The sequence below is a fragment of the Capra hircus genome, chromosome 3 (assembly GCF_001704415.2).
Source record: "Capra hircus breed San Clemente chromosome 3, ASM170441v1, whole genome shotgun sequence".
NCBI classification, from domain to species: Eukaryota; Metazoa; Chordata; class Mammalia; order Artiodactyla; family Bovidae; genus Capra; species Capra hircus.
In genome coordinates, this window is record NC_030810.1 from 27,426,707 (window position 1) to 27,453,065 (window position 26,359).

At 46.4% G+C, this 26,359-nt stretch overlaps 1 protein-coding gene across 1 annotated transcript; it reads right to left on the bottom strand.

Annotated features, from left to right (window-relative positions):
* On the bottom strand, positions 3,845-11,287 carry LOC106501968 (enoyl-CoA hydratase domain-containing protein 2, mitochondrial). Its single transcript, XM_013962825.2, is given in 6 exon segments — positions 3,845-4,203; positions 4,412-4,468; positions 5,889-5,981; positions 6,783-6,869; positions 11,033-11,120; positions 11,191-11,287. Coding segments are annotated over 6 exon segments (720 nt in total). The 5' UTR covers positions 11,242-11,287; the 3' UTR covers positions 3,845-3,859.

A 26,359-nucleotide genomic window follows, 5' to 3' on the forward strand; every position in this document is an offset into this window, starting at 1 on the left:
GAGGAGAATGAAAAAACTGGCTTAAAACTCAACATTCAAAAAACAAAGATCATGCGGTCCGGTCCCATCACTTCATGGTAAATAGAAGGAGATAAGATAGAAGCAGTGACAGACTTTATATTTTGGGCTCCAGAATCACTGCAGATGGTGACTACAGCCATGAAATTAAAAGACGCTCGCTCCTTGGAAGGAAAGCTATGACAAACGTAGACAGCATATTAAAAAGCAGAGACATTGCTTTGCCGACAAAGGTCTGAACAGACAAAGCTGTGGTTTTTCCAGTAATCATGTATGGATGTGAGAGTGGGACCATAAAGAAGGCTCAGCGCTGAAGAATTGTTGTTTTCAAATTGTGGTGTTGGAGAAGACTCTTGAGAGTCCCTTGGACAGCAAGGAGATCAAACCAGTCAATCCTAAAGGAAATCAGTCCTGGATATTCATTGGAAGGACTGAAGCTGAAGTTGAAGCCCCAAAACTTTGGCCACCTTATGTGAAGGGCTGACTCATTGGAGAAGAGGGTGGCAGAGGATAAGATGGTTAGATAGCATCACTGTCTCAGTGGACATGAATTTGAGCAAACTCTGGGAGATAGTGAGGGACAGGGAAGCCTGGTGTAGTGTAGTTGCAAAGAGCTGGATATGACTTAATGACTGAACAACAAAGGCTTCTCACACATGGAGACCTTGGAAAATTCGTGGTCCCACAAAATTTGTTTAGGTACAGTCCTTTTCCTGTGATGGCAACCCACTCCAGTATTCTTGCCTGGAAAATCCCATGGACTGAGGAGCCTGGTAGGCTACAGTTCATGGGGTCGCAAAGAGTCAGACATGACTGAGCATCTTCACTTTCACTTTTCACTTTCTTTTTCCTGTGAAGCCTTCTCCTTCCTTCTTTCCCTGTCAGATTGTTGCCAGGCAACCCAGAAAAGATTATTCTCATTTTTCATTAGACACTCCTTGTCACTCCAAGTACCTCATGCACTCAGTGTTCATAAATTTGATTTCATTTCAGCTCTATTATACAGGTCTGTGGTTAGATATTACTATACAGGGAATCAGAGCATCTCTGTCCTCTGAAAGAAAGGTTTGTGAGATTTGATTTGCTGATGTTGATTCTCTGGGTGGACAGTATTCATTCAGTGTTTATTGTTTGATTGTTGAATCTCCTCTTGACTGTTGTCTCCAAACACCTTCTACTTTTCTTTGAAATGGGAAATGCTTTAATCAATTTTTATACATATTTTTTGTTCTATTTCTTTTAGTTAGTTAAAAATGGTACTATAAAAATATATGGATAGAATATTTTGATTATAAGATGGTAATGTTGAGATGAAGTTATTAAGTTTGAATTTGCCTCTGGAATTGTCTAATAACAAGAAATTCAGCTTGATTGCCTCTGTTTACTGATTACAATTTCTTGTTTTGCAGACATTATTAGGAAAATAAACTCAATTTAAAAAAGGATTTTTTATGTAGAATGCACTTTTAGAACTTAGCTTTGTTTTTATAAAACCCCTTGGTTTCAGTTGTGAGAAGTGAAAGGGAGGTGAGACGTGCAAAAGGGTGATTCTGTTCACATATCTGATGTAGTTCTAGGTGAGTATGTCATGTTTAGTTGAATGTGTATCTGAGCATGACCTGGCAGGGAAGTCCCTGAGATACTATAAATGATTTTGTACTCGGCCCTCTGGACCTACTTGTCAGCTGTGGTGCTGAGGCAAGAGAATTGGTTTAACGGAAGTCTTACCCTCTAATTCTCCAAATTGGTTTAGGAGGAGGTTCTGCTGCCTTCTCCGCCCTCATTATTTCCTAAATGCATAGTGTGGAGGGAAGCGCAACCAGCAGAATTGTGTCCTGTCACATTATTTAGAGACTTTTTACTCTTTACACAGTCCTGCCCATCTTCTTTCCCTCAGAGAAAGGTTAGGAATCCCTCTGCAGCTAAATGCAAAGTGGTAAAGCAACACCATGTAACTCTTTGAAACTGTTTCCGATATTAATAGTTATGACCAACCTAGATACATATTCAAAGGCAGAGACATTACTTTGCCGACTAAGGTCCATCTAGTCAAGGCTATGGTTTTTCCAGTAGTCATGTATGGATGTGAGAGTTGGACTGTGAAGAAGGCTGAGCACCGAAGAATTGATGCTTTTGAAGTGTGGTGTTGGAGAAGACCCTTGAGAGTCCCTTGGACTGCAAGGAGATCCAACCAGTCCATTCTGAAAGAGATCAGCCCTGGGATTTCTTTGGAAGGAATGATGCTAAAGCTGAAACTCCAGTACTTTGGCCACCTCATGCGAAGAGTTGAGTCACTGGAAAAGACTCTGATGCTGGGAGGGATTGGGGGCAGGAGGAGAAGGGGACGACAGAGGATGAGATGGCTGGATGGCATCAGTGACTCGATGGACGTGAGTCTAAGTGAACTCTGGGAGTTGGTGATGGACAGGGAGGCCTGGCGTGCTGCGATTCATGGGGTCGCAAAGAGTCAGACACGACTGAGCGACTGAACTGAACTGAACCCTCAAGTAACTAAGCAAGCAAGTAAGTAAAGATCTCAAAGTTATAAAAAGAGGCAGGATTATTTAAGGGAGACTTTTTTTTCCCCCAAAATAAGATAACTCTTTTTTTACTTTTCATGATTAATTCAAATGCTTTTCTATGTTGATAATGTTAAAATGATAGAATATGTTTAACATTTTTATATTTGACCTTTATAATATGTCTTTAAAATTTTTTGTATTTGAAATCCATTAAAGATTTAGTTTGTTCTTTAAAAGTTTTGTAGATGGTCTGCATTCCTTAAAATACTAGTTATTATATGTATTTCTGTATTATGCAGAATGGATGCCAAAATAGTGTTGTCTTTGTGGTATTACTGCAGTCACTTTCTTTGACTTTGATGAGTCACTTAACCTTGTTGGGTCTGTTATAGCACAGACGCGACAGGCATAATCACCTCAACTGGACTGTTCTAACACTGGGACACCATTAAAGTACCCAGGATTGCTTGTGTCTGGTTGTGTCTGGAGGATGAGGATGCACCATATGGGCTCAGTGAGTATTACAGCTTAACAGAACCTGGCTGCATTTCAGCTGCTTGCCTGTCTTTGTGGAAACTTGGGACCTCCCTCTGGCTCTCTTAGAGAAATGAGAAGCCAGTGGAGCCTCTCGGGTACTTGGAGATTACATGTAGGCAGGGCCTAACCCACTCCCTGGCATCTATACTTCTGGGGAGACTATGCTAATAGGCTATTTGAGGATTAAAAAAGAGTACGGGCCTTAACACATGTCCTACGTCATGCATTTCAGGTGCTTTTCCACCACGTGTATGGTCGAAAGATGGGCTGGTAGTTCTTTACCCGCTTTAAAGAATCTGGCATTTTCAATTTTGGAACACAGTCATGCTTTACTGTCCGGTACAATAGCCAACAGCCAAATGTGTCTATTAGTATCAAAATATGGGAAGTGTAATTGAGAAATTAAAATTTTAATTTAAGTAATGTGGCTAGTGGGGCTTCCCAGGTACCTCAAGGGTAAAAAACTGCTTGGCAAGCAGGAGCCTCGGGTTCAGTCCCTGGGTTGGGAAGATCCCCTGAAGAAAGAAATGGTATTCTTGACTGTAAAATACCATGGACAGAGGAGTCTGGTGGGCTAAAGTCTGTGGGGTCGCACAGTCGGACATAGCGACAAAACACGTGGCTAGTGACTGCCTTAGTGGATGGCACAGATAAGAGATCATTTGCATCATCTCAGGAAATTCAGTTTTACAGGCTGTTCTGAGGATTTTCAAGCTTAATTGATCCCAGCTCCTCAGAACTCAGTTTTGATCTTAAGTTAAAATCTGATTTAGTATTATTTACTAGATGGCTGAATGGAAGCAAAACTGCCAAAGACGGTTCATTTTATAAATCTGGGAAAATGGACCTTGTGTGGTTGCATGAGACACCCTTGCCCCCTGGCCTCCCCACCTGTGATCCCCAGTGGCAGGCCCACCCGTGCTGAGCGGCAGTCGTACCTGGGGCAGGATCTCCTGGGCCAGGGCTCGTGCCCGGTGGTAGGCAGCATTGCCCTCCTCGTTCTGGGCCACAGCGTGGTTCACCAGCCCCAGAGCCTGGACCTGCGCCCCACTCAGTCGTCAGCCTGTGAAGATGAGCTCCTTCGCCAGGGCCACTCCCAGGCATCGAGGCAGCCTCTGAGTCCCTCCTGCCAGGATGGAGTAGGGATGGTGAATTCTCATGGAATGTGGGGGCCCAGGGGAGGCCCTGGCTGGGAGTCAGCCAAGACCTCTCAGAGGACAAGATTGGGTTAGGCTGGTGGGGGAGAGCCCAGCACGTAGGGCAAAAGAGGGAAGTAGGGAATTGTGCTGGATAGAGTGAACAGGTAGAGGATGGATGGTGTGTGTTGAGATTACCTGCTCCTGGGAGGAGCCCTCGGGTGGTCTCGATCAGTCCCATGACAGCCGAAGAAGCTGCTTAGACAAAACAGAGTGAAGCCCCCACCCTGTCTTCCAGCTCCAACCCCAGAGGAAAGGAGACGCTGTCTGCGGGCTCTGCTTACCCCTCCAGCAGATCACTTCCCTCATGGTGTGGCCACAGCCAGACTCCTCCAGTAGCTGCCTTTGGAAGAGCGCTAGCCTGGAAGTCAGGAGTCCCACTACTCACCCTACCTCCACAACTCACTGAGAAACTCTCTTAGCCTTTCTGAGCCTCATGGACAGGGGAAAAAATTGATAACCTCTCTTTTACCTGCTTTATAGAGCTGTTTAGGATCAAGTGAGGTCATGGTGCTTGGAACAAGGAAGGGTTCCTGGATGGTGCCCGGTACCTATTTGTAAGTTAATGGATTATCTGTCTCATGCATCCTTAGCTCAAGTGTAGCCTAGAGTGTCAGTGACTCCTGCTTCCACCAGTTTTCCTCCCAGCTTTTTGTCAGCCTGAAATTTTCCTGTATTCTGATCCACATCCTCCTTTTGCAGTTGTACTTCTTAAGAGAGGCCCTCATTGAGTGTCCCACCCCACAGGCTTCCTCTGAATTCCCTCAACACCCTCCCTGTGAACCATGCAGTATGGGAGGGAAGGGTTTACATTCACCTCCTACCCACCAACCCCTTCAAGTTAGCTTTCCTAACATAGGCAGGTGAGGACCAGAGTTGGTGCTATGACCTGACCTGGTATTTGATGGCTTCTCTTTGTTATGCTTCATATGGATATAAAGTCCCTCTATGCCTGGGGCTACATGTTAAAAAAAAGATGAACGTTCTTGCTTTGGCAGGAGAAAGTGTGGCACCATTATGGCACTCAGATCTTCTCTGATTGGCTCTAAAGAGGGCACACCTAACCACCAAGTCAGCAACGTTAAAAGCAATCAATTATCCTCCTCCTCCCTGCCCTCCACATTTCAAAGTTCAATCTCTCTGAGCTACTGATGCAAACCTCTGTGGATTCTGATAGAGCTACTGTAGGGCACTGCTCCTGCCCAGTCATGCTGTGATGAACTGGACATGTAACAGATTGCCCTCATGGCTCACCTTTGTTCACAGCATGATCGATGCAGCCGGCTTGGACAGAACTGGAAGACTGAGTAGATACCTTTGTCCCCAACCTTCACTCTCTACGTTCTTTCTAGTTGTGTCAGCAGTTGGCCCTGGGTTGGTACAAACAGTCCTGAGCTGAGGGCAGCCGACTCTGAGAAGGGGCGAGTCCTGTAGCAGTCGGGCTGGGCGGTGGGTGGGAACCACTACTGCCTGAATTCCTTGGCTCCCACTTTGCCTTTAGTTGTGGGGTTTGTTGGAAAGCTGAGAGCAGTGGCCGACTGCAGAACCCCCAGAATTAGCTGGTTTCATTCACTCTTCCCTCCCACCCTTCCACACCTCTCCCCGTACCCAGTACCTGCCACTCGGAGGTCACAGGCCAGGGCAAGTTCCAGGCCTCCACCCAAGGCAAACCCATCCATAGCTGCAATGGTGGGTGCAGGGAACGCTGCTGTGGAGACAAAGGAGGGCTCAGCCTGCGAGGCCCTGGTAGGACCAGGACAGTGTCTCAGGGTAGGAGACGGTTCTGATAGACGGCGTCATTGGTCCCAAGTTTGGGGAGCTTACCTGGTACCTCAGCCAGGTTATCTTAGCAGTTAGTTTTCCCACTGGGGAAAGTTGTGGGATCAGCTGGGGAATGGGAATGGGGAGATGGATGGGCAGGGTGATGCCTGGTCAGGCCCACCCTCCTGTGGGCTTCCCTGGGACCCACCTTTTTGCTCACCCTTCTCATTCTGTGTGTTGGGAACAGAATTGAATCCAACATGGGGAAGGGAGACGGGCAAACAGGTGATGATGACCCAGGGTGATCAGTGAACTGAGAAAGGAAGCTTGGATGATGGGCCAGAGTTGGCTTCCTTGAGGAGGAGGCACTGGTGGTCTTAAAGAATGCATAAACAGTTCAGATGGCCTAGGAGGGATATTCCAGAAAAAGGAACAAGCATTTGTCAAAGCCTGCAAGTATGCTTGCTGAAAGTTGACTCTGGAATGGCCAGGCTTGTACCCTGAGGGCACAGGGGCTGGGCATCAGAACTAGCAGGGCACTAATGCTGGGGAGCCAGTGCCCTTTGGATCCTCGTGACACCCTCCTCCTTGTAGAATTCCTTGTCCCTGCCCCCTCTCCCTGGGAGAATCATTTCTCCACAGAGTTCACAACAGAAACCATTCTGTCTTTAGAGTATGGTAGATTGGGTAAGGCTGGGATCAGCAGGACCCCTGAATGCCCTCCTCCTCCCCACTCCAGAACCCTTACCAATCTCAGTCATCAGGCCTCAGAGCCGCTGGACAAAGAGCCCCACTTCTGCCTCACTCATCTGCTCCTGCTCCTTCAGGTCTGCACCTGCAGATGCAAGGGGGACAGCCCTTGGGAAATGACCTGGCACTGAATCCCAGGCTGTCAAAGGATCCAGCAATGAAAACCTGAAGAGAAGCAGCCAGAGAGGAAAGAGAAACACCAGGAAAACTTGGTCAGGGAAGCCAGGGAGGGAGGAGGAGTTCAAAAAAGAATAGATGCAAAACCAAAAAGATAAATTGGATTTCATCACAATTAAAAACTAATGCATCAGAAGCCACTATCAAGAGAGCAAAGACAACCCATGAATGGAAGGAAATACTGGCAAATCATACATCTGGTAAGGAACTGATATCTAGGCTATGTAAAGGTTTCCGACAACCAAATACAAAGGACTTCCCTGGGGGTCCAGTGGTTTAAGACTCCATGCTTCCACTGCAGCGGGCACGGTTCGATCCCCGTTTGGGGAACTAAGATTATGCAAGCTGTGCCTAGTGGTCAAAAAAAACCTCACAAATGACTTGAACAGACATTTCTTCAAGGAAAATAAGCCAGTGGGATTTCCCAGCTAGTCTAGTTGCTAAGATTCTGGCTTTCTATTGCAGGTGGCCCGAGTTCGATCCCTAGTTGGAGAACTAAAGCTCTCATGCCAGAACTAAGAGGTGGCGCGTCACAATGAAGATTGAAGATTCTGCGTCCCTCAAAGAAGACCCAGTGCAGCCAAATAAATATTTAAAAAAGAAGATAAGGCAGTAAGCACTGGAAAATGTGTTCAGCATCATTGGGGAAATGCAAATAAAAACCACAATAGGATACTACTTTTTACCCATTCAGATGGTTATTATAAACAATAAACAAAAAAAGTGTTGACATTGGTGCGGAGAACTCTGATGTACTGCTGGTAGGAATGTAGAATGATACAGCTGCTGTGAAAAATATTTTGGTGCTTCCTCCAAAAGTTCAAAGTAGGATTACTATATGGTCCAGCCACTTTACTCCTAAGTATATACCCCAAAGAATTGAAAGCAAGGACTCAAGCAGATAGGTGCACACCAATGTTCATAGCAGTATTAATCACAATAGCCAAAATGTGGGAACCACCCAAGCCCATCAACAGATGGATTTTTAAAATGTGGAATATATATGTGAAAAGGAATATTATTCACTTTTAAAAAGGATAGAAATTCTGCAATATGCTGCAACATGGATGAACATGAAGTACATGATGCTAAGTGAAATAAGCTAGCCATGAAAGGACAAACGTAGGATTCTACTTGTAAGAAATAGAGTTGACAAATTCGTAAAGAGAGAAAGCAGAATGGAGGTTACTGGGTGTTAAGGAAATGCGGAGGAATTGCTTAATGAGTATACAGTTTATTGAGATGATGAAATAGTTTTTGAAATGGATAGTGGTGATTGTTGAATAACGTTGTGAATGTACTTGCTGCTGCTGCCGCCAAGTCGCTTCAATCGTGTCCAACTCTGCGTGACCCCATAGACGGCAGCCCACGAGGCTCCCCGTCCCTGGGATTCTCCAGGCAAGAACACTGGAGTGGGTTGCCATTGCCTTCTCCAATGCATGAAAGTGAAAACTGAAAGTGAAGTTGCTGAGTCTTGTCCAACCCTCAACGACCCCATGGACTGTAGCCTACCAGGTCCCTCTGTCCATGGGATTTTCCAGGCAAGAGTACTGGATTGGGTTGCCATTGCGGTCTCTGGTAACTGTACTTAATACCAGTGAATTTTACACTTACAAGTGATTAAAATATAAATTTTGTGTAATGTATATATTTGTGACAACTCAAAAAATACATTAAATAGTAATAAAATTTTATTAATTATTTTTTCCTGTTTTATTGAGAAATAATTGGCATACATCAGGTATAATTATTTTTAAAAGAAGGGCTTGGTGGAAGAGGCAGAAGGTCAAGGAAGATGAGGAGTGAGTGCAGGGGACAGTGGCATGGGGGCGGGCCGGGTCCTTGGTGAGAGTGGTGCCACTGGAGGGTCACTGAAGGCCAGATAGCCGGAGCCTGAGGCAGTAGTAAGTGGTGAACATACTGTCTGCAAGTGCTACATTATGGGAAAGTCAGTTGGGAGAGCCCTTGGGAGTCTGATTAGTCCTAGCCCCTCAGTGACAGATCAGGAAACTGAGGCCCAGAGAGAGACAGGGACTAGCCCAGAATTCCAGAGCAAATTAGGGGCAGATTCAGACCTCCTGCACGCCGCCTACTTTCCTGTCGTTCGCTGGGGGGGTGAGGAGCGGGGCTAACAGTCACAAAGTGACTGTGATGGAAGACGTCAGACCATGGGGGAGCCAAAGGAAGAGGCCGGAGTAGGAGGAGGGCCTTGATCAGGGCAGCGGGGTCAGGCAGACTGGTCCGCATACTTCCCTTGCCACCTCCCTCCACAGGCTGCTCACCAGGATCCTGACAGTTGAGGCCTGGGGACTGAGCCACATGCCCTTGAAACTGCCTAAGAATCACTCGCTTCCCAGCCTCGCCCTCCGCAGCCTCTTCCCTCTCCCCAGCGCCCCCTCCACAGCCAGCCCAGAGTCAGTTCTTAGCTCAACTCTCATTCGCTTGCTTCTTGTGGGCCTGGGATGCGGCATTGCTCGTCTCAGAAAGGAAGGCCGTGGTGCTTGCCCTGTTGTGAGGACCAAATGGTGCAGAGACATGGAAGAGCCTCGTTGACAGGGACTGAAAGCTTGTGGGTGGGCAAAGGGGCAGTAAGCCAGTCCTATCTTGGCCACAGACCTGGTGAGTGTCGTTGGACTCCGTTTTCTCATTTCCTCAATGAAGGGTCAGAACGGAAAGAACAGGGATTTGGGAGTCAGAGGGGTCAAGTTCTAACTGAATTCTCACTAGCTGTGTTGCTCTAAGCAAGGAATTTCACCTCTGAGTTCACATCTTTAAAATGGGAATGAGCCCTGTGCTGTGTGCTAAGTCGCTTCAGTCATGTCTGACTCTTTGTGACCCTATGGACTGTAGCTCACCAGGCTCCTCTGTCAATAGGGATTCTGCAGGCAAGAACACTGGAGAGGGTTACAATTTTCTCCTCCAGGGGATGTACCCAACACGGGATTGAACCTGTGTCTCCTGTGTCACCAAGCGGGTTCATTAGCAATAGCTAATGGGAAGCCCTGAGTCCTGTGCTACAAATGACCTAAAGTGAAGTCACTCAGTCGTGTCCGACTCTTTGTGACCCCGTGGACTGTAGCCTACCAAGCTCCTCCATCCATGGGATTCTCCAGGCAAGAGTACTGGAGTGGGTTGCCATTTCCTTCTCCAGGGGATCTTCCTGACCCAGGGATCAAACCCAGGTCTCCCACATTGCAGGCAGACGCTTTAACCTCTGCACCACCAGGGAAGCCCTTAAATACAAGAATACAGTCTCTCAGAAAACCTCCTATAGAGACACAGAACTTCAGAGCCAAGTACTAACATCAAAGATTTCAAGGGAGGAAAGGAAACCAGGTTGAAAGAAGAGGGAGGAGGCGGGAGAGGGGGGCAAAAGGGGTGGCCTTACAGACATCTCCTGCCACCTACAGATGCCCAGGCATTATGGGACTTTTCCCTGGGCCTCCAGAGAAGGGAGGACTGGAACTCGGCCCTACCAGAAATCAGACCAGAACCAGAATTCGAGTTCTCTGCCAAGAGAAGGTGATCAGTGTCCCATCCTCAGCTCAGGCTGAGGGCCTTTCGACCAGATTCCTGCGTCCAGGACCGGGGGACTAGAAAAACAGGGAAGGATAGGATGGGTTAAGGAGAGGAAAGAGAGAGGGAAGGGGCGAGAGGTCAATAAAGTCTCTTGTTCATTACCGGTCAGGGCACTCTGGCCAGTTGTCCGTGTCAGGAGGAGACCAGGGACAAAAGGGTCCCAGTTGCGGCCGCTGGGTCTGGCCCATTGGCAGGCAAGCTGACCCCTGAGTACCCCGAGTGGTCAGGATGTCAGTCTCAGTGAAGAAGAGTCCCTCCAGAGTTGCCATTTGTTGCAGGAAGAGGGACCCCTTCCAGGGCCCGAAACTGGTTCTTGTCTAACACTCGGAAATGAATTGTCCGAGGAGGCACATGTGCTGACAAAGCAAGAGATTTTATTGGGAAAGGGCACCCGGGTGGAGAGCAGTAGGGTAAGGAAACCCAGGAGACCTAAGTATCCCCTAAATGCAGGCTGGTGGGAGCCCTGGGTTGGAGGCAAGGAAGGAAACCCACCTGCACAGAACACACCCTTCACTCCACTCCTGAAGATCAGGACACGCACTTGCCGGTCCTCCCGAAGCTGGGCCAGAGCTTCCAGCAGCTGCAGAGGAGACCCGATCAGATACCTCCCAGCTCAGCCCCAGCCCACCCAGGTGCCCCCCCTTACTCACCTGACTGACGAAGACGTTCCCCAGGGCATTGCGGGCACTTGGTCTGTTCATCAGAATCTCAGCAATTCCTGCAGGGGACAGGGCAGTGTCGGGTGAGCCAGCTGCCCTGTTCACTCCTGGGCTGGGGCCTGGGATCTGGGCAGCCTCTACCCTTGATGAGCAGTGTGACCTGGGGCAAGTCACACACACTCAGGCCTCAGTTTTTCCAACCATAAAATCAGGAGAATAACCCTTGCCCTTTCTGCCTCACAGAAGTGGAAGGGCTTGAGGACCTCGGAGCACCATGGGGAGAGGGACGAGAATGACTGCCCCAGTGGTTCCTGCCTGCTTCTGCCATTGTGAGACACACACACACACCTACACACCCCTTCTTCAATTTCACGTGTCTCTCTCCATGTGATTCTTTTCTCTACAGAGGAACTTCTTCCTCTCAAGCTGAATGAGTTATGATAACACCACCACCCAGAAACCTCATGTGCCCTGACTCATTCATTGCTCCCACCTCCCTCCAAAAGTAACAACTCTCCTGACTTTCTTTTTCCTCCTGAGTTTTTATGGTGATCACTTTCCTGCGTTTCTTAACAATTTTATCACAAAAAATATTCTTCTCTAGACATTATAGTTCAGACTTGCTATTTAAAAAAAAAAGAAAACTCTTGAAAGCTTGTTAAAAACCCTTAGCTTCTGCTGCTAGCCCTCAAAAGTTATTTATTAAAGAACCTGGGGCGGGTCTTCCCTGGTGGTCCAGTGGCTAAGACTCCCTTAACGCAGGAAGCCTGGGTTCAATCCCTGGTCAGGGAACTAGATCCCACATGCTGCAACTAAGATTCCAAATACTGCAACTAAGACTGGCACAGCCAAAAAATAAAAATAAAAAATAACCTGGGGCATTGATGTGTAAGGTTTCCTGCATCATGGAATTTACTGATTGCACACTCATGGGGCAAGTGAGCAGATGCCTCTGTGATAAGAATTTAACAACTAATCCCAAGGCTTGAGCACATTCACATTCTGTCCTCTTTGGCAAGAGAATATTCTTTGCCCTACTCGTGATATTCTTTCATGAGAACCAGTGAAACTTCTTGAAAGGCTTTTCCGTATTCAGTTGGTAATTTTCTTGCCTTCCATTCTCTTAAGTCTTCTCCAGTCTAGCTCCCACCCCATCACTCGGCAGAAACCATTCTCACCTAAGTGAGACCAGTGTGACCAGTGTGATCACATCACTAACCGAAGGACATATTTCCATCCTGCTCCCAGGCTCAGCAACAATTAACTCTCCTGACCAAACACCTGCTCCTCCTTGAACATTTTCTGCTGTGGCCTTTTTGTTATTTTTAGTACACAGGTTTTTTCAGAACAATTTTAGGTTCAGAGCAAAATGGAGTAGAAAGTGCTTCCCTGATGGCTTAGAGGGTAAAGAATATGCTTACAATGCAGAAGACCTGGGTTCAATCCCTGGGTTTGGAAGATCCCCTGAAGAAGGAAATGGCAACCCACTCCAGTATTCTTGCCTGGAGAATTCCACGGAGGAGCCTGGCAGGCTACAGTCTGTGGGAATGAAAGGAGTCAGACATGACTGAGAAAGTATGGAGATTCCCATAAATCCTCTAGCCACTGCACAGGCATGGCTTCCCACCAGAGTGGGACATTTGTTACCAAAGATTAACCTCCATGCATATATCATTATTACCCAACTTCCACAGTTTACCTTAGGGTTCACTCTCGTTATTGCATATGCTATGGGTTTTGACAAACATCTAACAACATGTACTTGCCTGTGACTCCACATTTTCCTGGCTTTCCTACCTCTCACATGATGCCCTGCACTTCTTTTCAAGGTTTTCTTCTACCCAATTTAAAAATTCTTAATTCATTTATTCAACATATATCTATAATAGGTAAAATTTTTCATTTTCAGAGTGAGGTACAGTGGGAAAGATACTACAGGTAAGAGACTATTCCATTTGAAAAATTGTATCTTATTGAATTTGTTAATTTCTATTGTACAGCAAAGTGATTCCATTATATACATATATATTCCTTTTCCTATTCTTTTCCATTATGATTTATCACAAGATATTGAATATAGTTCCCTGTGTTATTCAGTAGGATGTTGTTTATCCATTCTATGTATAATAGTTTGCATCTGCTAACCGCAAACTCCTAATGCATTTTTCCCAACCTTTCTTTCCCCTTGGCTACCACAAGTCTGTTCTCTATGAGACTACTCAAGTGGTTGAAGTTCCGGAAAGGTCAGTTCAAGTTCTCTTTATTCAGTCGTTTGTACAGTTTTGTATTTAACACACACTGGCCTCTGTACTAAACACTGATGTCAGAGACTAGAGCAGGCTCAGTCCCTGTCCTCTGAGATCCTACAGTCTAACAGAGGAGATCGACATTCAGCAAGTAATTACTATTTGAGATATCAACATGGGGAAAAAAAGACAGGAGATTGGGGGTTTAGAGTGGGCAGAGGGGAGCCCTAGTGTAGAGGATCAGCAGTGACTTCCTGGGGGAGAAAGTGACCTTTCAGCTGAGAGCTGAGGAACGAATAGGAGTTAGCCAGACAAAAGCGTGTGTGTGTGTTGGTGGGAAAAGCCTATATCAGACAGAGGGAGTGGCACAGATGAGGGCCCTGAGTGTAGCAGAGCGGGTACTATAGGGTTTGTGGAGCTGGGCCTTTAATGTGTTTTGGCTGCACCTGAGAATTAAACCAAGATGAAACAGATTAACAGGAGAAAAGCATACGAGTTTGTTCAAATTTTATGTAACACACGAGCCCTCAAAAGGAAATGAAGACCCTAAGAATGGTAGGGCCTATATGCTATGACAAACCTAGGTAGAGTGTTGAAAAGCAGAAACATTACTCTGCTGACAAAGGTCTGTATAGTCAAGGCTATGATCTTCCCAGTGGTCATGTATGGTTGTGAGAGCTGGACCATAAAGAAGGCAGAGTGCCAAAGACTGTGCCAAACACCTTTGAACTGTGGTGCTGGAGAAGACTCCTGACAGTCTCTTGGACAGCAAGGAGATCAAACCAGTCAACCTTAAGGGAAATCAACCCTGAATACTCACTGGAAGGACTGATGCTGAAAGCTCTAGGATGACGGTCACCTGATGTGAACAACTGACTCATTGGAAAAGTCCCTGATGCTGGGAAAAATTGAGGGCAGAAGGAAGAGAGCGTGTCAGAGGATGAGGTGGCTGGATGCATCACCCACGCAATGCACATGAATTCTGGGAGATGGTGAGGGACAGGGAGGCCTCGTGTGTTGCAGTCCACGGGGTCGCAAAGGGTCAGACGCAACTGGGCAGACAAACAACACACAACATGCTTTTATAGTAGGTTGAAGGAAGAGCAGCAGCCGTGGCAAAGTTAGCTGTGTGGGAGTCTACAGGAAGTTAAGGCCTGTTTCTACACAGTTGTCTGTTCACACTTGTCTATTTTAACACACTTGTCTATTTTAACACACTTGTCTGTTTGTATGGAATTCTCTTGGCTTCAACTCCCTGTTGAAGCCCATAATGAGAGACCATGCTGCTGCTGCTGCTGCTAAGTTGCTGCAGTCGTGTCTGACTCTGTGCGACCCCACAGACGGCAGCCCACCAGGCTCCCCCGTCCCCGGGATTCTCCAGGCAAGAACACTGGAGTGGGTTGCCATTTCCTTCTCCAATGTATGAAAGTGAAAAGCGAAAGTGAAGTCGCTCAGTCGTGTCCAACTCTTCGTGACACCATGAACTGCAGCCTACCAGGCTCCCCCGTCCATGGGATTTTCCAGGCAAGAGCACTGGAGTGGATCGCCATTGCCTTCTCCGAATGAGAGACCATAGCCCCTGCCAACTTCAGGACTGCAGCCTGATAAAACCCTGAGAAGGGAGTTTGTGGGTACTTTGAAGCAGAGAACCCAGCAAAATTGTGCCTAGACTTCTGACCTATGGAAACTATGAGATGATAAATGTACACTATTTTAGCAACAGTCTGTGGTAATTTGTTATGTGGCAGTAGAAAACAAATATAGTCATGACATCCTGGGGTTGACAGGAACTTTCCTCTCTCCTCTTCACTTTCCTGTTCTGCCTTTCCTTTTTCTCTGGCTAACTCTCTCCCATATTTCATCTCTAGCTCTCTCCTGCAGAACACAAATATGATGCTTGGCTGAAGTCACAGCTCAGTCACATACCAGCTCCATGGCCTTGGACAAGTTACTTTATCCTTCTGACCTTCACTTTCCTGATCTATAAATAGAAATACTAAAAAGGTTGTAACGAAGATTAAAAGAGATAATGTCCACAAGTGTATATCCAGAGTTTGTGGGCACTTTGAGCAGGGAAAATGCACAGAAGCTGGTGAAAGTCTAGGACCCAATATGATGTGTGAGCTCTAAGCTGGGAGACCTAAGGGGCCAAACAGGGTGTCTTTGGCTTTCATTCATTCACCTGACAATGTTCAGCTCTTACTACCACATGGCAGGCCCCGGAGAAACAGAGGACTCAGCCGCGGCCCCTGACTTCTTAGTTGATACCCTATTCTGGGAACATTGTCCTTGCTGGACCCCAGTAATAATGATGGGTTTGCATGGCACCCTCTCTACTCTTATCAGACTCCCGTGATGGTTTGATCTGCTTAGCAGAAGACCTAGAGTCACATCGATCTTGGTCTGGATCACACAGTGATGTGGGTGGGAGTCGACAGAAACCACTGGAAGGTCGTGTGGGTATGTGTGTTCAGTTGCTCAGTAGTGTCTGACTCTTTGTAATCCCTATGGACTGTAGCCTGCAAGGCTCCTCTGTCCATGGGATTGTCAAGGCAAGAACACTGGAGTGGCATTGCCATTCCCTTCTCCAGGGGGATCTTCCTGGCCCAGGGATCAAACCCAAGTCTGTGTCTCCTGCACTGGCAGATCCTTTTACTACTGAGCTGTATGGGAAGCCTTAATAACCCCTTAGTATATAGAGGGGGAAACTGAGGCTCAGAAAAGAAGAGAATGTGCCAAAGTTACTAGGTGGACCCAGCTAGCAATCCTCACTCCCAGAGTTAACAAGTGATGAAGAAGACAAGTCCAGAAAGAAGGAATGCAAAAGGACAAGGGTGGGGGCTGCTGCTGCTGCTGCTGCTAAGTCGCTTCAGTCGAGTCTGACTCTATGTGACCCTATGGACAGCAGCCCACCAGGCTCCTCTGTCCACAGGATTCTCTAGAATACTGGAGTGGGTTGAAGAGGGTGTAATTCCTAAGTGGTTTACAAAGGTAGAGAGGGAGGAGAGGACCCAAGTCAGGGGCATAGTTAGAAGGAAACACTGAAGTGGGATGGCTTAAAATGAACAAACCCATGGTAGGAGAGAGAAGGTGACATGGTCAGGTTGTGGTGGAGAACCTTGAATATTCAGCTCAGGAGCTGGAGTAAAGCCATAAGGGTGAGGAGTGGTTAATGGGCTAATCTCATTTTTGAAGACAACAGGCACAATGTGACAATGCTCTCGTGCTATCACAAGTGGAAGGCAGGACTGGTGACTTCTAGGAGGATGGTGGGATGGTTCTCCTGTGTGTGGGTCTCCTCCTTATGCCTCTTCTTGGTTTCCTTATCTCCTTCCCTCTAGGACACTCTATATGCCCTCTGGCAGGGGCAGAAGCTTAATCTCCTTATTGTTGTTGTTCAGTGGCTCAGCCATTTCTGACCCTTTGTGACCCCACTGCCTGCAGCACTCCAGGTTTCCTTGTCTTTCACCGTCTCCTAAGTTTGCTCAAATTTATGTTGTTTGAGTCATTCTTGGCATCCAACCATTTCATCCTCTGTCACCCCCTTCTCCTCCTGCCTTCAATCTTTCCCAGATCAGGGTCTTTTCCAATGAGTCAGCTCTTCGCATCAGGTGGCCGAAGTATTGGAGCTTCAGGTTCAGCATCAGTCCTTCCAATGAATATTCAGTGTTGATTTCCTTTAAGATTGACTGTTTTGAGCTCTTTCTTGTCCCAGGGAGTCTCAAGAGCCTTCTCCAGCACCACAGTTAGAAACAATTCTTTGGTGCTCAGTCTTCTTAAAGAGCTTCCTTTGTGGTTCAGGGCCTTCCCCGGTGGCTCAGACAATAAAGAATCTGCCTGCAATGCGGGAGACCCTAGTTCGATCCGTGGGTTGGGAAGATCCCCTGGAGGAGGCCGTGGCAACCCACTCCAGTATTCTTGCCTGGAGAACCCATGGACAGAGGAGCCTGGTGGGCTACAGAATTACTAGAATTCTAGGGATTTACTAGAATTACTAGTAATCGCTGAGTTACTAGAAGAATGTGATGACCATTAATAGTCGAGAAGACAGGTTTTAAAATCAGACCTGGTTCAATTTGCTTAAACTCTCTGCTCCATGTTTTATTGACTATAAAGCTGGGAGAATAGTTATAGCTATTTCAAGCCAAACACTGTTGCCAGTTTGGCAGTGAACTGAGCATGAGAGCGAGGGGGGTATTCTCTAAGGCTAGCCATCCCACATGGCCACAGAATTCTCACTAAGGGATGTAGTGGGATGCCAGAAGCCCCTTCATGTCCATCAAAAGTGGGGGATGCGCATAGTGTATGCAACAGCAGGGCGCTAGCAACAGCTCTTCAACTTCGTATCAAGCAAGAAAAAAGGAGGTATACAAAATCCCTAGAACAACTGAATCTGTGTAAACTAAAACTTGGACACAAATAGCACTACTTTAAATGCGGGGAAGGTTAGAGGGGTTGGGACTGGGGAGAAAGTAGATAAGAGGCCTTTGCCCAGCTGGTGACACACAACCAACAGGGGAATGCCACTCACTGATTGCAAAGTCCAACCACTGCCCTTTACCTGCCTTTGAAGATAAAACTACCCCCAAACAAAAACAAAACAAAATAAAACACAACAAAACAAAACTCAAAACAAGGCTCAATCAAGGTGTTCTTGCCAGCAGCTGCTGCGAACTTTTCTTGATTCAGCAGGACTCCAAACTCCATGAGCAGCTGCAGGGCGATTGTGCAGGGGGGCACCAAGCTCTCCTCTGCTCTCTCCTCTCTCCCCTCCCCGCCCCCACCCCCAACTGCGTCCTCTCCTCTGCTCCTCCTTTCCAGGAGCCCGGGCACCCTAAGCCAAATTGGAATTGGTTTGGCTGCCCAGCCCACTGGAACCTTGCTAGGAAGTTTGGCCTGGAAGGAAATCAGATATTTTAAAGCTCTAGTGGGGGCTGGGCTTGCTGGCACCTAGTTCTACCCTTGAACAAGTCCCCTCTCTTTCCTCACAGCCCCGGGGAACCAAATATAGGGCTGAAGGGACCGATATTGATGTAAAATCCCATCGCAATTACTGGGAGCAGCGGGTGAGGTGGTCACCTACTAAAGGATTTAGGCCTGGGGAGCCTCTACTGGGATGCAGGAGCTTAGGGGTCCTATCCTCAGACACACTGAGCAACCCGCCTCCCCCTTACTGGTTTTGGGGTAGGAGATAGATGGGCCCTTGGGCTGGACAGCTGGTGTTTGTCAAGTGGAGTAAAACTGAAGTTTTTCTCTCACCCAGACACTCCAAGGATAAAACGAGTGTCAGTACCTGAGCTCTGCTGGAATAAAGAGGTTAGGTGACCACTCCTGAGGTCAAGGAAAATGTCCCTGTCTACACATGTGCAGAAAGGCTTATTGGGGGTCAAAAAGGGAGGAGGCGCCACCCCATAGTAAGTGTGGATACAGCCCCATAGGTCTCTGCAGTGGGATCCATGTTAGCAAAGTGTTGCGCAGACATGTTGGAGAGGTCTAGGACCAGTCAGTTGTGAAGGTACAAGATAATTTGCCATATATAAAGACCCAAAGGCTGTCCTTTATAAGTGTCCTTTAGCTCACCTCTTTACTGGCCTCCTCCTCTTTAGAGAGACCCCCCATTCTCTTTCTCTCTGGGTGTGTATTTCTGCCTAGCTTTTCTGACTTAAATACAACTGCTTCTCTGTTGCTCTCCCATATGTTGTGCTGGGTCTGTAATAAGATTTGTACTTGTTTTTAGTCTTTGCCTCCTTGAAACATTCTTGTTTTCAAATGGGGCCAAGGCCACTTTCCTTCTAGCCTCTCCTTGCTGGTGGTCTAGCAGCTAGGATTCCTGGTTTTCATCCAGGCTACCCACCCAGGTTCAGTTTCTGGGTGGGGAACTAAGATCTCTCTCAGGACCACTCACTGCTGTTTCTCTCTGAGATCAGCTTCCATCTGCCTGCACGTAGTGGGAGCACAGACCATGGGTCCCTGCCTGGCAGCAGCACCAGGCGTGCTGGACCCTGTCTCCTTCAGCCCAGTGGCACCCACCCCAGCTGCCTCCCAGGCTCACAAGGACAGCAAGCGCACTTAGCGCGGCCTGGACCCACCAGAACTCATACCTGGATCTCCCGGCCTGCAGCCCCCAGGTTGGGGGAGCAGCCTCGGGTCCCAAGTGGCCTCCAGGGGCGCGAAAAGCGCAGGGTGCTGGTCAGGGCGCACAGCATTGGGGCCTACTCTGGGAACAGGCCACTCGGCCTTCCACCACCGCCTCCCGCTGAAAGCTCGCTGCTCTGCCCCAGGCCTTCAAAAACTGTTCCTCCTTTGGGAACACCCTCAGCCTGTTGGAGACCAGAAGACATGGGTAGGAGAAAGCCCAGCTCTGCTTTGTGATTTTGGACAAGACTGCCAATCTAAGTGCCAAAATTTTATCTGTAAAGCATAGGTAATAAAAATGATGTGCCAAATATAAAGAAAGCTGAAAGCTAAAGTAGTGAAAACAGATTTTAATCAGTAATATACTGTTGCAAAAGAGAGATGTCCAGCATGAACTGAACTCTTAACATAGTTTCTAATAGCTCAAGGACACATCCCTAGAATGACTCTAGCTCCTTGTAAAGTGCCTGCCTAAGAAAACTCAAGGCTGCCCAAAGAAATTACTGTTTGTTCCAGCCAGCATCTGAAGGTAGGGCTCCTATCTCCCAGTCTCTGAGGGAGCCTAAGCTTGCAGAAGGGACAGCAAAGCTAGAATAGTTCCACGTGGACTAACCCCACTCTGTGTATTTTGAAAGTTTTCACTTCCCCGACTGTACACCGTCCTGGCTCACCCACCTCCCTATTCCTTCTTCTCCTTGTAAAATCTCTTCTCACTACTTTAGGGGAGGCTGAAGCCTAGCAGAGAAGAGGGCTCAGAGGACCCTGGCTAGAGTTCGGTGATAGAATCTTTGTCACTAGCTCATGATAGTTCCTCTCTGTGACCCTCAAGGTTAATTGGGGCTTATCTCACTTCTGGCTATTTGTAAGCTGCCCTTGTTTCCAACAAATTAATTCAGGTTATGGATCACCAGGCCATCTCTCCCTGTCCCTTTTCTCCACATTACTGGGCACAACTCCAATTCTGCCACTCCTTAAAGAGTCACAGACACGAGGCTGTATAGTTTAGTTCAGTTGCTCAGTCGTGTCCGACTCTTTGCGACCCCATGCACTGTAGCCCACCAGGCTCCTCCATCCATGGGATTTTCCAGGCAAGAGTACTGGAGTGGGGTGCTGCATAGAAAGATTTTTACAGGAGTTTGGGAAACAACTGTGGGACTTCACTTCTCATACTTAAGGAGGTTAAAGCTAACTGTTATGGACTGAATTGTGTTGCCCCAAATGTATGTGTTGAAGTCCTATCCCTAAGTACCTCACAATGTATTTGTAGACGGAGTCTTTAAAGAGGTAATTAAGTTAAAATGAGGTCATTAGAGTTGGCCCTAAATAAAAATAACTGATATCCTTAGAAGAAGAAAAAATTTTCAACACAGACGAGTATAGGGGAAGACAAAGGGGAGGATGGCCATTTAGAAGCCAAGGAGAAGCCAAGTCCTCAGACAGAATGAACCCTGCCATTACCTTTATCCTAGACTTCTAGCCCCCAGAATTGTGCAGAAATACATTGCTGCTGTTTAAATTATTCAGTTTGTGACTTTGTTATGGCAACACTAGCAAACTAATCAGAGAAGGCAATGGCACCCCACTATAGTACTCTTGCCTGGAGAATCCCATGGACGGAGGAGCCTGGTGCGTTGCAGTCCATGGGGTCGCTAAGAGTTGGACACGACTGAGCGACTTCACTTTCACTTTCCACTTTCATGCATTGGAGAAGGAAATGGCAACCCACTCCAGTGTTCTTGCCTGGAGAATCCCAGGGACTGGGGAGCCTGGTGGGCTGCCATCTATGCGGTCACACAGAGTCAGACATGACTGAAGCGACTTAGCAGCAGCAGCTAACTAATACACCAAGTAAAGAAACTTCCTTTCCTAAGAGGAAATCTGGTGCCTGGGTTTTAAAATAAGAAGGTGCTCTGCCTCCTCTCTGCATTATGATTGTTTCTGGGATTCCAAGGAAGCTTAGCAAAGGAGCAATGGAGGTAGGATTAGAGTGGTAGTAATAACATGGCCATAGTAATAACATTTTTTTTTCTCCTTTTAAATTCTGCTGGTTTTATGCCAAACTCCCTTAATAATCTCTTCTGAATTTATAATATGAAATAAAAATTACTGTTTTAGTTATTTTAATTTTGTTTATTTGTTTTAGTTTCTTGACTCTTTGTTACCATGCACGGGTTTTCTCTAGTTGTGGTGCAAGGGCTTCTCATTGTAATGGCTTCTCTTGTTACAGAGCATGGGCCCTAGGGTGCGTGGTTCAGTCGTTGTGGTACCTGTGCTTAGTTGCCCCACGATATGTGGAATCTTCCTGGACCAGGGATTGAACCTGTGTCCCCTACATTGGCAGATGGATTCTTAACCACTGGACCACCAAGGAAGTCCTGTTTTAGTTATTAAGTGATATATGTAGAGCACTCTGACAATGATGATAGGAATATCTTTAATGGAGGCTAAATGACAGTTTATGTTTAGATATTACCTCTATTTTTTACTGTGAAATCCCAATTTTAATAATTTAGCCTGCAGATATATACCTACACAGGTGTGAAATATCATATATACAAATCGCTTCTAATAACAAAAGACTGGAAACCATGTTAATATACAACAGGGATTGCTTAAATAAATTATGGTTTACTTTGTCGACAAAAGTCCATCTAGTCAAAGCTATGGTTTTTCCAGTAGTCGTGTATGGATGTGAGAGTTGGACTATAAAGAAATCTGAGTGTTGAAGAATTGATGCTTTTGAGCTGTGGTGTTGGAGAAGACTCTTGGGAGTCCCTTGGACTGCAAGGACATCCAGCCAGTCCATCCTAAGGGAGACCAGCCCTGGGTGTTCATTGGAAGGACTGATGATGAAGCTGAAACTCCAGTATTTTGGCCACCTGATGCAAAGAGCTGACTCATTGGAAAAGACCCTGATGTTGGGAGAGATTGAGGGCAGGAGGAGAAGGGGACAACAGAGGATGAGATGGTTGGATGGCATCACCAACTCAATGGACATGAGTTTGGGTGGACTCTGGGAGTTGGTGATGGACAGGGAGGCCTGGCATGCTGCAGTTCATGGGGTTGCTAAGAGTCAGACATGACTGAGTGACTGAACTGAAGTGATACACTGAATACTATGCAGTTATGAAAAAAAACACAGGAAGCTCTAATGTGGGCTTCAAAATCTATTGTATGAAAAAAGTCAACATTGGAATAGTGTGTGATTTTTAATTTAATTAATTGAAAGTCACTCAGTCGTGTCCAACTCTTTGCGATCCCAGTCCATGCAATTCTCCGGACCAGAATACTGGAGTAGGTAGCATTTCCTTCTCCAGGGGATCTTCCCAACCCAGGGATCAAACCCAGGTCTCCTGCATTGCAGGCGGATTCTTTACTAGTTGAACCACAAGGGAAGCCCAAGACTATTGGAGTGGGTAGCCTATCCCTTCTTCAGCGGATCTTCCCAACCCAGGAATTGAACTGGGGTCTCCTGCATTGCAGGCAGATTCTTTACCAACTGAGCTATCAGAGTATGTGAAGAAAGCTAAAAGTTGTGTTATAGAGAAGGACAGCATTATTTAGGTGTGCATATATACACTTGTGTGGCTTCCCAAGTGGTAAAGAATCCACCTGCCAACACAGGAGACACAATAGAAGCGGGTTTGATCTCTGGATTGGGATGATCCCCTGGAGCAGGAAATGATGATATGCTGCAGTATTCTTGCCTGAAAAATTCCCTGGACAGAGGAGCCCGGTGGGCTATAATCCATGGGGTTGCAGAGTCGGACACAACCGAGCACACACGGTGTTTCCACTCCTTTCATAAGGTAGCTACATAAAATATTTCTAGGATAGGGAAGAGGAACTCCGGAACTGGCAATAGGGGTAGGAAGGAGAAATATTACAGTTTGACTTTTTAAAATTTTTGAATCTTGATTCATGTTTTAAGTCTTGTCTACTCAAAAATAATTAGTTAAAATGAAAATGAACACGATGACAAGAATTAAAATAAGACATACTATAGTAATGACAAAAAAAAGTAATACACACATAAGATCAAACCATTCAAACGGTATAGAGGACTATACAGTTAAAACAAAAAAAGTCTCTCTCCTATATTGTATACTTTTAAAAGAACATTTGTTGTATTTTATGGAGCATTTCTAGATATTTTGTGGTAGAATTTTTGGATTATCTAGTCTTCCACATTGGAAAGGAAAGTGTCCCTTTCTAACGTTTTCAGCATTAACTGCAATGTTTATCATTCCGTCTCTACCTCTATGGGCTCTATTTTGAAACCAATATCCAATGGACAGGGAGCATTTGTTGTATGATAATTAACCTGGACCCTGTGACTTCTTGTTCTATTATGTCGTTTATCCACCAATCATTATGCTGTCTTTATCAGTCAATCAGAGTTTCAAGAAACAACTCTCCACTTAATGACTTCTTCAGTGCCTGCCTTATGCTAGGCTATAGGGATAGGGAGGAAAAGGGGAGATTCTTTGCCCCTTGTCTGCCCAGGTGAAGATTTTACTAAGCTGACCCATTCTTTAGTGGAGGCTCCTTAGAATCACCTGGAAAAACTAAACATTCATGCCTAGGCTTTACTCCCAGATGCTCTGATCCAGTAGAAAGTGGGCTCTGAATATGGATGTTCTGAACCTTTGGTGATTTTTATTGGGGGGTGGCACAGTATATATAAATGTGCAATTTCTATAAGGTCTTTTGAAATAATAAAAATGGCCTATGAACTGAGAGTCCACTTGGTTCAGTTTCCCTTCAGGGCTAAGTGTGTCTGTCTTTCACAACCCCCTAAAGGAGATCAGTCCTTGGTGTTCTTTGGAAGGAATGATGCTGAAGCTGAAACTCCAGTACTTTGGCCACCTGATGTGAAGAGTTGACTCACTGGAAAAGACTCTGATGCTGGGAGGGATTGGGGGCAGGAGGAGAAGGGGACCACAGAGGATGAGATAGCTGGATGGCATCACCGACTCGATGGACATGGGTTTGGGTGAACTCCAGGAGTTGGTGATGGACAGGGAGGCCTGGCATGCTGCAATTCATGGGGTTGCAACGAGTCGGACATGACTGAGCGACTGAACTGAACTGAGCTGAGGCCAGTCAGCATCAATTTGAACATGTCCCTACCCACCCACTCCTGCCCACAGACAGGATACTCAGTCCCCACAGAGATAGCTTGGTCAGTCTCAGAAACACCTCAGCTTGCCCCAAGTCCTCTGTCTTTTCACCTCCTGCCCAGTAACTCCTCAGCAGCCAACTGGAGTTTTTGTTAAATGAACACCTGGCTTTAAATTCTACCAGTCCTAAGAACAACTGGAGGAGGTGACCTTCCAGCATCTGATGCTTTATGCCATGAAGATCTATGAGAGGCTCTTATCATACACCCTAAGACTGGAAGGGGCCTCAGAAATTTTACAAACATACACACATACAGAGTCAGTTCTCAGAGACTGGTGTTAGTTATTTTCTAAAAGTTGCTGTGAACACAAATTAGTGAACACTGAACAATTGCTCCTAAGGAAAATACAGGGTTAGGCACGTGCAAGTCTCTGCCCACAACATATTTTGTCAGTTGATCAATAAATAAGCTGGTTTTACGTGTTTCTGTTTAAAGACATCTTGTTATTTGTATTTGAGCTCAGGGCCAATAGCACTATAACTCATGTATGAGCCAAGTTCAGTATTTTCTTCACAGGTAGAACTTCACAGGTATACCAGGTAGTGCTTCAGGCACCATGGTTGCGGGAGATTTTTAAATGGTGAAATGAACAACAAAACACAAAAATGTGAAAACATGGCACGAAATCATGAGAAACACATTTGTTTACAGCATGAACTGGACAGGGTCTTGTGTAACCTCAACTGAGAACAGACATGTGGGGCAACTCACATATTTTTTCCCCTCAACTCCAGAGCTCTTGTAGTATTGATTTTGGGGTTACAAACTCATTCTTATCCATAGGAAAATTTGCAAATTCAGAATCAGCCAATAAAAATCATCCCCTAAATAAATAATATATCCACAACATACCTACATATATATAGTCCCTGTATCAAGTGCTAAAGGCTTTGCTTCTATCACCTCCCTTAATCCTCACAAGACAAAATGTCACACAGCAGACTTTCCTGGTGGCACAGTAGGTAAGAATCTGCCTGCCAATGCAGGGGACACGGGTTCGCTCAAATCCCAGGTCTGGGAAGATCCCACAAGCCCCTGAGCAACTAAGCCCCAGGTCGCCACAACTGCTGAGCGCAGGTGCTGCAGCTACTGAAGCCGGGGCATCCAGAGCCTGTGCTCCCCAACAAGACAAGTCACCGCAGTGAGAAGGCTGTGTACCGCAAGGAAGACTGGACGCTGCCCCTTACAACTAGAGAAAGTGCGCGAAGCAAGGAACATCCAGCAAAGCCAAAAATACCTAAATAATGAACAAACAGACCATATTATAAACACACACACACAAAAGTCACACGGCTAGTGACAGGACTTTGGTTTTATTTTAGACATTCATACAATAAAATCTGTCCCCCTCCCCCGTAGTGTATCTTTTCTAACTTCTCGACCGATAAGATACAGAGCAACTCCCAACATTTCAAAATTTTTCCTCGGGCTACCCTTTCGTGAATCCAGCCTTCCCCTCAATCTCAGACCTTGCTGCAGGCCGCAATAGCCCTCAGCATAGAGAATTGAAACCTGAAGGACTGGTACTAGCCTCTGGAGCCTTTTTCAAGGGCTGAAAGGGACGGAGCTTCTAACCAACCGGTGAATTCTCGCC